The sequence below is a fragment of the Nicotiana tomentosiformis genome, chromosome 1 (assembly GCF_000390325.3).
Source record: "Nicotiana tomentosiformis chromosome 1, ASM39032v3, whole genome shotgun sequence".
In the NCBI taxonomy this organism is placed as follows: domain Eukaryota; kingdom Viridiplantae; phylum Streptophyta; class Magnoliopsida; order Solanales; family Solanaceae; genus Nicotiana; species Nicotiana tomentosiformis.
In genome coordinates this window covers 78,037,460-78,053,447 of record NC_090812.1, presented here as the reverse complement: position 1 = coordinate 78,053,447, position 15,988 = coordinate 78,037,460, and the positions used below count along the sequence as shown (strand labels likewise).

The 15,988-nt window shown below is 36.0% G+C and overlaps 2 protein-coding genes across 2 annotated transcripts; both read right to left on the bottom strand.

Annotated features, from left to right (window-relative positions):
- Positions 1-9,082: 9,082 nt before the first annotated feature.
- Positions 9,083-10,742, bottom strand: LOC104118961 (auxin-responsive protein SAUR50-like). Its single transcript, XM_070196833.1, has 2 exons — positions 10,692-10,742; positions 9,083-9,653 (listed from the first exon to the last, which is right to left on the bottom strand). The coding sequence occupies exons 1-2, from the start codon at positions 10,740-10,742 to the stop codon at positions 9,312-9,314; spliced, it is 393 nt and encodes a 130-aa protein (XP_070052934.1). The 3' UTR covers positions 9,083-9,311.
- Positions 10,743-14,646: 3,904 nt separating this feature from the next.
- LOC104118962 (protein SMALL AUXIN UP-REGULATED RNA 12-like) lies at positions 14,647-15,605 on the bottom strand. The gene has a single exon (XM_009630348.4). The coding sequence runs from the start codon at positions 15,342-15,344 to the stop codon at positions 15,024-15,026; it is 321 nt and encodes a 106-aa protein (XP_009628643.1). The 5' UTR covers positions 15,345-15,605; the 3' UTR covers positions 14,647-15,023.
- Positions 15,606-15,988: the final 383 nt, after the last annotated feature.

Genomic DNA, 15,988 nt, shown 5'->3' with positions numbered 1-15,988 from the left:
ATGAGCTAGATAGAGAAACCAAAATCTAAGATGTGAAATTTCAAGAACTTTAAACTGAACTATCAATGATTGATGAATCAACTCTAAGATACTACCAACTTTAATGATGTTCAAAAGAAAATTGATGATATTCTGTGCTTTAAATGGTTTAACTGTGAACTAGTTATTGAACAACAGTGAACAAAGTTCAATTGTTAGAAGCAAAGATTCTACAAGGAATAAAAATAGTCAAAGAACTTTTTATTTTATAAAAAAAAAAAAGTTATATCAAAGCTAGGAATATTTTTGTGTATGTAAAGTTATATAATAATGTACGTGAATATTCAGAATGTAACAAAGAAGTAATATTTTTGTTATATGTTTAGTAATACAAAATATAAAGTGATTATGAGTGAATAACGAATATTTATCCTCTGTTAAAAAAACGGGGGAAATAAAAACATAACAAAGCGTCAACTACAAGAATATGAGTTGAATCTTTTAGAAGCAGCAACTCCATCAATATTATCACTACTCGTCACACACTTCAACATGGTAGTAGAGACGACAATCGAGGATTCGATAATATTTATGCACAAGTTCAATAAGGCTTCCTTAGTTCACAATATGAAATCATGTGCAAATTATCTTATGTAAGCAGATGTATTGTTCTTCTAGTTTTTTCACAATTAAAAGATTTAAGGTCTCAAGTCAACAAGAAAAAAGAGAGGCCATTCTTTTCAACAACACTTGAATAGAGGTGCTTTCTTTGTCTAAGGGATCAATATAAAAAGACAACTCTCATTTTCTCAACAAGCATCTTTGTGCCAAAACGTTGATGACTTTCTATAATTCACTGCTTTTAAGGAACTATCTGACGAAAGCATATGTAATGCTACTAAACACAAAAGAGGATCCATCTATCCCCTGTTTCCTCCATAATTTCTAGTAATGCAACCAACTTGATAGTGGAATTCTTGGAAAGACTAAAGAGACGAATCTAAGATAGCCTTCTACAATTCTAGGGAGGACAATAAATTTTCTTTCCCTTCCAATTCAACATCACCATTTATCAAGCTCAAAAATAATGCTACAAATATTTTTGCATTGCCACAGTCAAACAAGATTAATCCTCTTTCCCCTTTATGCATTGTCGCTTAAGAATCGTAAAATTTCATAATTTAGCGAAGCCCTATGTTAATGCCAGTGCAATTACACCATTTTCTACTACATCAGTGTTAAGATTTTTGCCCTGCACCAACAATAAAATACATACAGAGAGATAGATAGATAGATAGATAGATAGATAGATAGATAGATAGATAGATAGATAGATATATATATATATAGAGAGAGAGAGAGAAAAACTGGCGGAGAGAGATTTGTCACCTGAGTAGTCGTCGCCGGTCACAACCGCTGAAGCCGCCGGTTGAAGAGATGAGAGACATTGTTAGCGTGAGAGAGAAGAGAGAATGTGGGAAAGGAAAATAGAATTAGAAAAATAAAACCCTAAATAACTTACGTTATCCGACTACCTAAATAATATCTGACTAAGTCTGACTACTGTAATCGGAAGTAGTCGGCAAAATTCTAAAAAAAAAAAATATAAATATAAATATATATTTTCCGACTATTGTAGTCGGAAATTTACGACTGACATTTTGTAGTCGGAAATGGTAGTCGAAAAAAAAGATTTTTTCTAGTAGTGAAGAATTTCATAACCGAGCAAATATGGATTGTGATCATCTTCATGAACCGAAACCAACTTTACAGCTTGGTTAGATGGAACAAACTCAAAAGCAATGCACAAATTAGGATTTTGTGGATTCGGGATAGCAAGGTTTTGGCGCAATATAGGGCATCGTATGCCAGAGGCGGATCCACATGGAGGGGCATGGGGAACGTAAACCCATGCTCCCCTCCCTAGACTGTGTATCACAGTGGTATTTTTCAGATAAACTACTTAATTTTTCATGTGAAAACCCATGGTCAAGAGAATATTTGGTGTAGTGGTAGATTTGTGCACCATTGACCATAGGTCTAGTGTTCGAATCCAGTTCCTTCAAATCTCATGCCCTATTTTTCTTTTCTATTTCTTTTTTTTTCTATGCATTCTTCTGTTTTTGGGTTCACCCTTTGATATATCCTTAAATTAAAATTTCATTTTTATTGGATTCTTTTCTTCATTCTCTATTTTGGTTCAATCATTGAGGTTCAAAAACTCTAAAAATGAAATTTAAATTAATTTGAATCTTTTCAATTTCAATTTCCCTCTTTTTTTCATTTACTACTCTCTTTTTGATTAGTTATTTAATTTTAATATATTGAGCTTAGTATTTGTAACTATAAATAACGATGTTATCATTGATAGTTCTCCAAGGTAAGAAAATTATTTATTGATATTTGTCTATGGAATGATAAGTTTTTGTAATAACAATATTGATTGTTCTTTACTTGTCAAGTTGTTGTTAGTTCCTGGTAAAATTTTAGAGGACCAAATCAAATGGTGGTCGGGTAGTGGTGTACACATCCTCCTAAAATTTTGGATCCACCTCTGTCGTATGCGATATCTCAATGGATGAGGAGCAGAAGAATCAGAACCAGAGTTAGAATCAGAATCAGAACTAAAATCCGAATTAAAATCTGAATCAGTATCATAACCAGAATCAGACATAGCTTGCTCCAGAAGTAAGCCTTGACTACTCTTAGCAATCATGATAAAGTATTCTCCTTTCCTGTCTTGAAATGTCATCTTCTTCAAAGAGCCTACATTCCCCAAAGCCAAACCACTCTAGAAGGAATTTTTGAAGAAAAAAAAAGGAGAGAGAAATGAGGGTGCATAAATAGGGTATTCCAAAGTTTGCAAACACTTTTGCATTTGAACAAAGACGAAAGAGGAAAGTAGCTCAATATGAGAAAAATTATTTCATCTGGAAGCCTACTTGCTGACTTATTATTATTCTCCTAGTACTCCATGACTTTAACATGGTTGATTTTTTCTTTTCTTTTCTTTTTTGTTTTGTTTTGCTTATAATGTTGGGAATAAATTCCCCTACAAAAATAATATTCACGGTAATAAAAGTAGAATAATAACGTAGCACCGAGATATGGTAATCAAGAAGAATAAAAAGAACAACAAGAACACAAAGATTTTTACGTGAAAAACCCTTTTGAATAAGGAGAAAAACCACGGTCCTGAGAGGAGCAACTAATATTACTATAGCAAGGAATTTTACCCTGTCTGTGAGACCTTACTCTTTCTTTCTAACTCTCAGATATATTTTCCTCTGAGATTGGTGTATAAAATGAGAGATGAAGCTCTCCTTTTATAGAGGGGATGGCTGCCCAAATTAACCAATCGGAAGATTGGATCTCACTTTACAACTTGCACTATGCAATTTGCAGTGCAAATTGGTTGCCAACTCTAATACTTGCTCGTGCCATCATTAGATTCCCTTTCTTTTCTTTTTTCTATACATGGGTTTGGGCCCCATCAATCTCCCCCTCCAGACCCATTCACCTGAAGGAGGTAACACCAGACTTCTAGCTTGAGTTCATGCCAACAAATTCTTTACACAATTCGAACTTGTCTCTTGGTACCACCTTGGTCAGCATATCTGCGGGATTCTCACTTGTAGAAATCTTCAAGACTTTTAGAGATTCATTCTCTACTATTTCTCAAATCCAGTGATATCTCACGTCGATGTGTTTGGTTCTTGTATAGTACATGGAGTTCTTGCTAAGTTCTATTGCACTCTAACTGTCACAATAGACGACATACTCCTTTTAATGCAATCCAAGCTCTTGAAGGAACCGTTTAAACCATATCATCTCCTTGCCAGCTTCAGTAGCGGTAATAAACTCCGCTTCAGCTGTAGAGAGTGCGACACACTTATGCAACCTTGACTGCCATGATATAGCTTCCCCTGAAAATGTAAACTAATATCCAGTAGTGGATTTTCTGTTATCAATGTCACCTGCAATATCAGCATCTGTATAGCCCTTCAAGATTGGATCAGATCCTCCAAGGCACAAACAATCTCCCGTGATACCTCTCAGGTACCTGAGTATCCACTTGACTGCTTCCCAATGTTCCTTTCAAAGATTTTCAAGGAATCTGCTAACAACACCAACTGCATGAGCAATATCAGGTCTGGTGCATACCATTGCATATATCAAGCTTCCGACTGCTGAAGAATAAGGAATTTTGGTCATGCTTTCCTTTTTCTTCATTATTGTAGGACACATCTTCTTGCTTAACTTCATATGACTAGCAAGAGATATGATGATTGGCTTAGCATTCTTCATGTTGAAGCGTTCCAGTACATGTTCAATGTACTTCTCCTGAGACAGCCACAACTTTCTACTTGTTCTCTCTCGAACTATCTTCATACCCAGAATTTGTTGTGTTGGGCCCAAGTCCTTCTTATCAAATGATTTGGACAAATCTCCCTTCAACTTTGCGATCAGCCCCTTGTTTTTTCCTACGATTAACATGCCATCCACATACAACAAAAAAATAATAAAGTTGTTGTCAGAAAAATGTCTTTGTGTAAGTTTGACTTTTCATGAATGAGTCAAACTTTTTGTACCACTGCTTTGGTGCCTGCTTCAACCCATAAAGACTCTTATTTAGTTTGCACACCATGTGTTTCCTTTCAACTACTTCAAATCCATCTGGTTGCTCCATATAGATCTCTTATTCCAAATCTCCGTGAAAAAATGCAGTTTTCACGTCCAACTACTCCACTTTAAGATTTAGGCTACCTACGAAGCTCAAGATTGTTCGAATAAAAGTCATTTTGAAAACAGGTGAGAAAAATTTGTCAAAATCAATACCTTTATTCTGCTCGAAGCCTTTTACGACTAATCGAGATTTGTATCTAACCAGCTTGCCATTTCCATCTTTCTTGAGTTTAAAGACCCATTTGTATTTGAGTGGTCTTTTACCCTTTGGAAGTTCAACCAGCTTGTACGTGCTATTTTTCTGTAGAGATTCCATCTCTTCTTGCATGGATTTCATCCACTGGTTCTTTTCTGGATGGGACAATACCTCTTTAAGACTTTTTGGCTCCCTTTCATCACTGATGAGGACATACTCTATGGAAGGGTACTTGCATGACTCTACCCTTGGCCTCTCTGATCTCCTCAGAGGTTGAGGTCGTTCTTCTTCCTGAGTGAGGTGCTCCACTTGCTCGATACCATCATCAAGTTGCTCCCCCAGCTCAATAACCTCACCAGGTTGCTCCCTCTGCTCGGCAACCTCGTTGGTCGTACTTTCTGCACTTATGGGATAGTCAGAAGAAGAAGGAATGGTAACAAGGTTAGGGATTACACCATTCTTTGTCTTCTTTGATTGATCATCTACAGCTCCAACTTCACTTTCTCGGAAGATTACATCACCGCTTCTAATGACCTTCTTCTTTATAGGATCCCACAATCTGAACCCGAACTTTTCATCTCCATATCCGATGAATATGCACAAAACAGATTTATCATCCAGCTTTGTTCTATACTCTTTTGGTACATGTACAAAAGCTCTGCAACCGAACACCTTCAGATGCGAGTAGGACACCTCCTTGTTGGTCCAAACTCTCTTTGGGATGTCAAATGCCAACGGAACTGATAGACTCCTATTGATCAGGTAACGGGTTGTCTGAACTGCTTCACCCTAGAATGACTTAGGTAGTTTAGCCATTCTGAGCATGTTTCTCACCTTCTTTACAATGGTGCGGTTCATCCTTTCGGCTACGCCATTGTGTTGTGAGGTTCCATGAACTGTCTTTTCATGTCTTATCCCATGGCTCGAACAGTACTCTTCAAATTCCCTTGAAGTATACTCACCTTCATTGTCACTTCGAAGACGCTTTACCTTTTGGCTTGTCTCCCTTTCCACCAAAGCATGAAACTTCTGGAAAACTTGAAACACCTGATCTTTGGTTTTCAAAATATAAACCCATAATTTTCGGGAAGCATCATCAATAAAAATAACAAAATATTTATTATTACCCATCGATTTATTTTCCATTGGACCACAAACATCAGAATATACCAAATCAAGTATATTCAATTTTCTTTCAGACGATGTCTGAAATGAGAATCTATGTTGCTTACCAAATAAACAGTAGTCACAATGTTTTACTGTTGTACCTTTGACATAAGAAAGGAGCGATTTTCTGGCAAGAATCTGCAATCCCTTCTCGCTCATATGACCCATTCTTTTGTGCCATAAATCTGCAGAAATCTCATCTTGTGCCGCGTTCAATTCATCTTGGCATATTTCTGCATTTGTCCTGTACAACGTGACACGAGCAACTCCCTTTGCAATCACCAATGATCCCTTGGTGAGTCTCTATTTTTTATTTGCAAAATAATTCTCATATCCATCTCGATTTAAAGCAATTCCCGAGATCAAGTTCATCCGCAAATCAGGTACATGTCGCACGTCTTTTAAAACCAATGTGCATCCGATATTTGTCTTGATACAAATGTCACCGATCCCCACAATCTTTGAGTAACTCGTGTTATCCATTCTCACAGTTCCAAAATCACCTGCTACATATCTGCAAAAAATAATTCTCTTACTGATGTGGCATAGTAAGATGCTGCTGTATCAACCAATTCCGACTCTGGACCTGACAAGTGCATCCATTCATCTTCCTCATTTATAAAGAGGACAACATTATCATTATTTTGCACCATGGCGGTTGTGTTGTCGTCATTCTTCTGGCTACTGCCTTCACCTTTGCCCTTCCTTGGATTTGGGCAATCTTTTTTGAAGTGACCTAGTTGATCACAATTGTAGCAATTTCTGGCTTTTGATTTAGATAGGTTCTTAGACTTCCCACGAGCTCCGGATCTACTATAGTTGCTCGAACTCCTTGATAACTCCTGCCTCTACCTTATGTGATGAGAGCATGTCCTTGATTTTAAGGCTTCTTTCTCATCTTCTCATTGAGTAGACGAGCCGATGTGACGTCTTTCAACTCAATGGTAGTCTTACCGTGCAGGATGGTTGTTGCCAAATTATCATACGAAGATGGCAACGAGTTCAATAGCAAGATGTCTTTATCTTCTTCCTCGATTTTCACTCCGAGGTTGGCGAGCTATGTGATTAGTCCGTTAAACTCATTCAAATATGACAAAAAATTCGTACCTTCACCCATATGTAGGGCGTAGAGCTGCTTCTTCAGGTAAAATTTATTTGTCGATATTTTGGATATGTATAGGCTTTCCAACCTTGTCCAAATGCCACATGCGGTGTCTTCATAAATGATGTTATTTACCACATCATCTGATAAGTGCAACCTGATTGCACTAGCAGCCCTTTCATCCAAGTCAGCCCAATTCTCAGCTTTCATGATATCAGGCTTTTTGGCATCAACATCTAGTACCTTGTGTAATCCTTATTGGATGAGCAGATCCCTTATCCTTCTTTTCCATATTGAGAAACTGCTATCTCCGTTAAATTTTGCTATCTCGTACTTTACTCCGGATATTTTATTTTCACCAAGTATAGTACTACCGACAGTGAATAGTATTTCTGTGAACGAGCAGAACCTGTGATCTGATACCAGTTGTTGGGAATAAATCCCCCTACAGAAATAATATTCACAGTAATAAAAATGAAATAATAACGTAGCACCGAGATACGGTAATCAACAAGAATAAAAAGAACAACAAGAACACAAAGATTTTTACGTGAAAATCCTTTTGAATAAGGGATAAAACCACGGCCCCGAGAGGAGCAACTGATATCACTATAGCAAGAAATTTTACACTTTGTAGGTTCGAGTAAAATACTCCAAAGACCACTACAACACACAAAAGAAATAACCCTCTTTTGATATTCTCACCTCACTACAATATCGCTCACTCTCTATTTTTCTCACAGACTATTTTCTTATGCCCTGTCTGTGAAACCTCACATATATTTTCCTCTGAAATTGATGTATAAAAAGTTGAAGCTCTCCTTTTATAGATGGCTTTCCCAATTAACCAATGAAGATTGAATCTTACTTCACAACTTGCACTATATGCAATTTGCGGTGGAAATTGATTGCAACTCTAAGACTGCTCTTGTCATCTTTAGATTCCTTTCTTTTCTTTTTTTCTACACATGGGTTTGGACACCATCATATAAGAGGTCAGTTTGAGAGAAACCGAGTAGGGACAGATGAAAGCATAGGTAGATACCAGATATAATTTAAAGCAAGGGCATATACCTTACTAATTATAATAGCGTTTACTATCCCCCAATCCAAAACCAACAGGGTTTACATAATCCAAACACCTGTTTGGACTTGCACAAAAACCATAATTTGGGCTCTATTTCGCATTAAAATATGAGGGTCATTCACGAAGAAAGTATCCCTAGTGTTTTCGCTCGGAATAATAAAGGAGAGATTAAGCTGTACGGACTACGAAGTTTATGTTAATTAGTAATAACTGCATGTTTCTTGTTTTGATTTTAAAAAAAAATGTTAGCGTGAGAACAAAAATATCTATGTTAAAGAATTTGAGACGTCTTCTCTTGTAAATTCCTCAAATGGAATTTTTTTATTTTGCACTATTGAATGGTGCATTATGCACAATTCATTAGTAACTCTATATTTGTCTGGTTTGGATTATAAAATCGGCTCTGATTACTTCTTCAGTACCATTGTAGTTTCTTATTGAAAAAGAAGTTGACAATGGAGTTTTTGTTATAATACCCTAATTTGTCCTTCTTTGTGGATTGCAAAATAAACTTTTGTTTCTAACTTTACTTTTTTCTATTTTTTCTTATTGTTATAGTTAATTGGAGCTTGCAACAATATTAAAAAAATGTTGAATTTTGTGACCAATTCGACTACAAGCTAATAGCGTCCCATCACGGTCTTAGATTGTTTTACCATGAGCTAATTAGCAAATCGAATGTTTTCGATAGAGCTTGAATTTAATTTGAAACTAGAACCTATTCTTGCTTTGGTAGCACATTGTGTTGAATTACACAACCAACATATAGAATCGGCAGCCATTTAACTATAAAAGACAAGTCATTATTAATAGGAACTAGAACTGTTTTATATTATTACTCAACATAGCGAATTATTGTGAATAATGTATACGAATAGAATTATAGTAAACTGTCATCATATTTAACTCAAAAACATTACACGTAATATTTACTTTTTTTCTTCCTTTCAAATACTTCACTTTCGGAGCATGGAAATAATGGTAATTCTCATGTTATGATCAAATCCGAATTATAATGAACTATCATATGTTTAACTCCAAAAAAAAAGTACACTTAATTAATATTTACTCTTTTCTTCATTCCAAACACTTCACTACCGAAGCATGAAAATTAGTGATCGGAAAATCATTTCTTCGCAAGGAATAGTAATGCCCATGTCATGATCAAAGCCAAATTCTTCCTCCGCGCAACGAAGGCGGCATCGAAACTCGGGATAAGTCAAAAAAGAAATTGGTACGACGTATCTAGTTCGATTTTCTCCAACGTAAACTGCAAAATGTCCTTTTGGTACGTCAATAGGAAGGCAGTAGTCTTCGTTGTCATGGCTGTGTTTCTTACCTAAACTCGAACACTGTTTTAGAATTTGCTTCAATACTGCAGCTTGTTCGATTTCTGATGGCCATTTTTGCGTACTATATATATTTTTGAGAAAGTACTAAAGAAAGTTGAGAACTTTAGAAAGAAGAAGAAAGACCAATACTTCTTTAGCTTTGAAAGAGAGATATATTAGCTTTTGCGATAGAAAGAAGTAGTGGAGCTATTTATGGAGAAAGATTTCATTGTTTATGAAGAAACCAACGTAATTGTAAATGAAACAAAACAAGATTAATTACATGGGATTAATTTGCTCACCAACAACTTGATTCTTGGATGATACTAAAACTATTTTAATAACCGACGGGTTGTTCTAAGTTCTAACAGAATAGAAAGTAGAGAGGAATTTTTACCAAGTGACAAAAATGCAATCTATATATAAGTTGGCAGAAAAGTTAAATGAACTACTACCATATTCAAATACCAATCCATTCCTCGAAAGAATATGATGCCACGTACGCATAAGAAATTACCAGTCGATTAGCATTTTTTGAATTTATATGTGTTTTTAAATTTACAAACGACGGTAATCCTCGGAGAACGTACCACTACTTGTTTGAACTTGGAATAAGGAGAATTCAGCCGTACGGCCGTATCGATATTAAACCAGTAATGATTCTCGGTCGCAAATTCAAATTAGTCGATCTAGCGGATATCAGGTGAAAAATCAAGGAAAAAATTAAATTAATAGTAATTGCAGTGACATAGAATACACCTATGACAAATTTTACTTAGACACTTCAATTGAGACTTGTTCCTATTGAACACCTAAATTTTATACAAAATATTTTTATTAAACACAATTTGCTAATATGTAATAATACATGTTTGTCACGTTTTACAGGCGCGTGAAAAGCTAGTCTTGCATATTGTTCACCGGAAAATGCATAGTTTTTGGCCGAAAAGTAATCTACAAAAATTACCTTTTCTCTAAACAATTTTCAAACTATTTTGTTCTTCTCTAGCCATCTCCACCACTTACTTTCTTTTTTTAGATCTTGCCAGCGACCACCATAATCACCGACTCCTCTTGCTCCTTTAAATTCGGCCACTGCCACCATCACCATCACCTCTTTCTCCTTCAAATCCAACCACCAACATCACCACTATCTCCTCCCCGATCTTTTCCAGTTCCGCCGTCGGCCACCATATCTACCGCTATCTTTTTCTTCTTCGGATTCAGTGATGCTACCACATCATCACCACAACCACCTCCTCCTTCAAGTCCGATCACTACCACCACTGCCTTCTTCTTTATCAAATCTAAGGGTGGCAAGTGCGCCGGTCCCGGGCCTAAGTGGGCTAAGTGGGCCGGTCCCAATTTAAACGGGCTTTACGGTCCCGGTCTTGGTGGTCCTTTTGTAGGAACCGGCCCGGGACCGGACCCACGAACTAATGGTCTCGGGCTAAGTAGGGGTCCCAAGCCTAAGTGGGCCCAACAGATATTTTTTAAATTTTTTTTTATAGAAGCTAGAGAAAAAAAGATGGTAATAAAAATATCTAAGGCAATTCCGTGTAAATTATATTATAGAATTGTGAGCTAAATTTTTTAATTCAAATTTAAAAACAAAAATATTATAAAGAGATATTCAAAGCAATGCGTTATAATTTTATTATAACATTAAAAAAATATGACAATATCTTTCTTAGTCTTCCTCCCCCCTATGGAATGAGCATAACAAGGTGCTAATACCACCATTGAGAAGAAAAAGAAACTAATAAATATGTGCCAAAATACAAGTTACATAATACATACTAATTTTTGTCATATAAGTTACATGGTATCTCTTACAAATTTCATAAATCTATTAAGGTACGGAGGAATTTTTGTTGGTGGTGGCGGAAAAGAAGTTTGGTCATCACCGCTTCCGGGCGAAGCAGAATCCTCCGCAAGTTCAGCTAGCATTTCTTCGTAAGTTTCGTCTACCTCTTGTTGTGATTCAGCAAGTCCAAAATTTCTTCTTTCCGAACAGATCCAATCTCTGAAAAGTACTGAGTTTTCCAAGCTCTCCCTCATAGACGCTCTATAATCACCAAGTTGAAGTCTTGCTTGACTGAAAGCGCTCTCCGATGACACTGTTGAAGCTTGAATAGTTAAAATGTCTCGGGCCATCCTTGAAAGAATCGGAAAGTATTTTTCTTTGTCCTTCCACCATTCCAAAATATTAAAGGAGCCGTCGGGATTCACTTCCTCAATTCCCTGTGACAAATAAATTTCAAGCTCATTTAGTTGTGAAAAATTACTAGTAGTAGAACCGGTAACAGTATTAATTTTCGGTTGAAATTAGTTTGACCCAGTACTATGGTCATCCTAACTAGGAGTAAGTACACTTATCCCCTCGGCCAAAGCTTTGGCACGAAGATATTTGACTTTATCTGGAGGGTGTATCAATATGTGTCTAGCCAAAGTTCCCGTATGCTCCCCCCCCCCCCCCCCAAATATTTAAAATCTAACTCCTTGTCACAAGTTTTATACTTAGTCTTATTTTGTGAAATTAGTTGAGTAAAAAAGGGCCAAACAATATATGTTTTTGTCCGTTGGTACGTTATCTAGAAAAAGTAGGGGTAGTAACAGGAGGGTCAGACAGGGCATCATTTGGATTATCATTAGTTGGGTTAAAACTTCAGGAGCAGGACTAGTGGGTGTATTGTCATTTGCGTTTCATCAAAATCTATTTCCTCATCATCATTTTCATCAATAGTTGGATTAGAATAAAAAGCATTCATTAATTCATGGTCTAATTGTTCACCAGCTCCAACATTATGGCAAAATTAACTCTCAGTAAATTATAATAAACTATTATCACTATCAAGAATAGCAGGTGTAGGACGGACATGGGGTTTGGGTCGGGGAGCCGGGAGAAATGGAGGAGGAATAGATTGGCCACTAGATTCATCACTATTGGATTTTCCCTTATTTTTACCAAATTATTTTTTTTAAGGAAGTCATCTTAATCAATCAAATAATAGAAAATAAATAAAACAAACAAAACTATAATATTAAAAATTAAGAGTTGGAACGAGTTTAGCGAATTGACGAACAACTTGTTGAAAATTGATTATCGTTGAAGACTTGAAGACTTCAATTCACCAACTTCACAATTTTTTCACAAATTGTAACAATAAAGTAAGCAATAGTAACAATTATAGAAGAAAATTAGAGAGAGATTGATGATTTTGTGAGAAAAATAAAAGAATGAGGGGGTATTTATAATTGAAAATAGGGAAAAGGTATAATTATAAAAAGTTTGGAGTTAAAACAAAGTTTGGGGGGTTAAATGGCTATTTTGCAAATAGCCAACGGCTATTTTGGCAGACCAAACGGCTAGTTTTTAAATGGCCAAGCGGGCAAAAAACATTTTTAAAAATCTGATCGTTGGGATCGTTTGGGACCGTTTAGGCCCGCCAAGGAGCGGTCCGGTCACGATCTCAAATGATCCCGATCTCAAATGATCCCGGTCTTGCGGTCTTTCACAAAAAAGACCGGCCCACCTCCACGGTCTCGGTTCTAACCGGTTAAGGACCGTATAGGCCCAGAAGCCCACATGATCCGCGGTCCCGGGCCTAGACCGGCCCACATACCACCCTTTATCAAATCTGATCATTATCACTGTTATTTCCATCCCTTTATCAGATCTGGGCGCCCACCATCACAATCGCATTTTAATCTAGGTAAATTTATTTTTTTTTGGAAGAAGAATCGAAGCAAATGAAGGATTAACAAACAAGCTAATGACCGCCTGCTATGGGATGTCATTCATCAAGACTTGAATACAAAAAAAGCTTTCATTTTAGATTTGTGTTGTAGCTAAAGTTGGTTGATAGCAGATTCTGCCGGTGACGACGACGTTATTCCCGGCCATCAACTCTGTTTTTCTCTTTCTTTTTTGGGTCAGATTATTTTTAATATTGCCTATTTTATTTTTGCTGACATGTAATTTTTTTATTGGTTTGGTCTTCCATTTTAAAAGAGAGTGAGATTCACGTATTAGTATTGGTTTGGAATTATCAAATTTGTGTTTAATAGGTATATTTTATATGAAGTTCAAGTGGTCAATAGGAACAAGCGTTGGTTGAGATGTCTAAGTAGAATTTGATGTCAAGTTTAAGGGGTTGTGTATGTATTTCGCCATCTTTCTTTGTTTATGATAAAAAAAGGTGTAAAGTGTTAGCGAGTGTGAGAACAAGAAATCTATGTGAACGAATTTGAGATGTCTTGTCCAATGAATTCTTCAAATGGGAATTTGCGTTTTGCACTACTGAATGATGCAAATACACACAATTTATTAGTAATTCTTATTGATCTGTTTGGTTTGGACTATAAAAATGATTTTGCAGATTACTCATATTCCCATTATAGCTTCTCATACAAAAAGATGATAACGGCCTACATTTTATAAAATAAACTTTTGTTTTACGATACACTACATTTTTTCTTGTTTCTGGAATGCAAAATAAACGTTCGTTCTTTAAGTTTACATTGTTTTCTCTTGTGATAGTCCGTTGGAGAGCTTAGAAAAAATATGTAAACGTTAAATTATTTGATCGACTTGCCTAAAAGTTAAAAGCTTTCCCCTCTTTTATAGGCCAAGCACGTAAATTTTTATTTTAATAACGGCGACTCTGAGACTTAAACAAGAACCTTTGTTGCTTTGATCAGGAAATGTTAAATTATGTACATGGAGCATATAAAGTTTAAAAAGGATTAATGTAGCCTAAATGGAACTATTTTAAAAAATACGATATAATTGGGAATTCTTCTTACAGATTGTTGCATATCTACATTTTCATAGATCAACGTTTCAATTTTTTGTATGATATAGCACCAAACTTATTAAAAACAGGTAGATGCATTACTCTTGTGTGATGTGTCTGCACTCTACAAAGTATATATCCCCTTTAACATGGCACCCTACTAAATTATTTATATAATTCGCTTAATGGCTTTGCCATTCACTGCGACAAGGAGAACATATTATAGACAGTGTAGTTGCTAGTAGATCACAAATCAGACAAACTCCAGTTTGCTCAAATTGGACTTTCCCAAACGAAGATACAGTAAATATGCAAATATATTGAGAGACATTTGAATCGAAAATGGTACATAGATTGAGATATATTCTCCTCTCAGAAGATGCAAAAAACAAAACACCACTGCAAGGAAAAATTTCCTAAGTTCTTATATAAATCTGATTCTGACCCATAAAAACACTACTAATAGTCTAAACCATGTGGTTCCTAGACCAGGGTCGTCAGAGGAAATTTACAAACAAAAATACCAACAAAAAAAATAGAGTGAAGAAAAATGTTAGGCAAAAAAAAAATATCAAACTGCTTTATCCCGAGCTAGCCCATCTTTTTTCACTACAAATTACAAAACCTTACACCTAATATTCACTCTTTTAATTTCATCTTTTCAAATACTTATGTACTACTGGATCATAGAAGTTAACGATCGAAAAACGACTTCTTCGCACGGAATGGTGATGCCCATGTCGTGATCGAAGCCAAATTCTTCTTCGGCACGATGAAGGAGACACTGAAATTCAGGATGAGTTAAGAGGGAAATTGGTACGACGTATCGAGTTCGATTCTCTCCCACATAAACTGCAAAATGTCCTTTAGGTACGTCAATGGGAAGGTAGTAATCTTGGTCGTAAAAGTCGTGCTTCTTTCCCAAACTCGAACACCTTATTAGAATTTGCTTCAACACTGCAGCTTGTGATAGCTTGTTTGATTTTCTGATGGCCATTTTTGTAATGTTTTCTTGATGATATCGCGACAAAGTTGAGAACTTTGGAAACCAGAAGAAGAAAGACCAAATACTTCTTTGCTTTGAAAGAAATTAAGAGATGCTATTAAAGAAGTACTGGTGGTGTTTGGGATAGAGGGGTGTTAAGCTATTTATGGACAAAGCCCCCAACTTTATTAATCCCAATTGTGTGATTATTTTATCCTACCTCATTAAGAAATTGATGGAGTTTTCAAGGAAATAGAATCTTTGAGATCTTTCTCTAACACAAATAGTTTGTTTTTATCAAACAAGTCGAAACACAACCATTTTGGGTTAATAGTGGTCCTAGGCAATCATAGGAGAGTTGGGTAATTTCTAGGCGGAGTTGAAAGATTCTCTATCGACTGAGCAAAATTCAAAGAACAATATGTTTGATTGATGTTGACCTAATTATGCAACTACAATTAAATTAGCACATTTATTTTAATAAGATCAACGTACTGTCCAAAAGAATACTTTGGTACGTAACTTCTATTTCAACTACAAGCTGATCTTAAATTTGCAAAATTTGATATGGGTCCAATAGAGTAGTTTCCTCGAAACTTCGTACTTTAACAATCCTGTTTCTGGGCTCTCCTTCTCTGTCTCACATGCAAACACTC

What these genes read in the sequence shown, in the direction of transcription:
- LOC104118961 (XM_070196833.1), bottom strand. Translation starts at nt 10,742, where the DNA reads ATGGTGGCCGACGGCGGAACTGGAAAAGATCGGGGAGGAGATAGTGGT. An exon ending in GGGGAGGAGATAGTGGTGAT is followed by an intron (nt 9,654 to 10,691) that starts GTTGGTGGTTGG and finishes AACTTTCTTTAG; the next exon opens with TACTTTCTCAAAAATATATA.
- LOC104118962 (XM_009630348.4), bottom strand. Translation starts at nt 15,344, where the DNA reads ATGGCCATCAGAAAATCAAACAAGCTATCACAAGCTGCAGTGTTGAAG.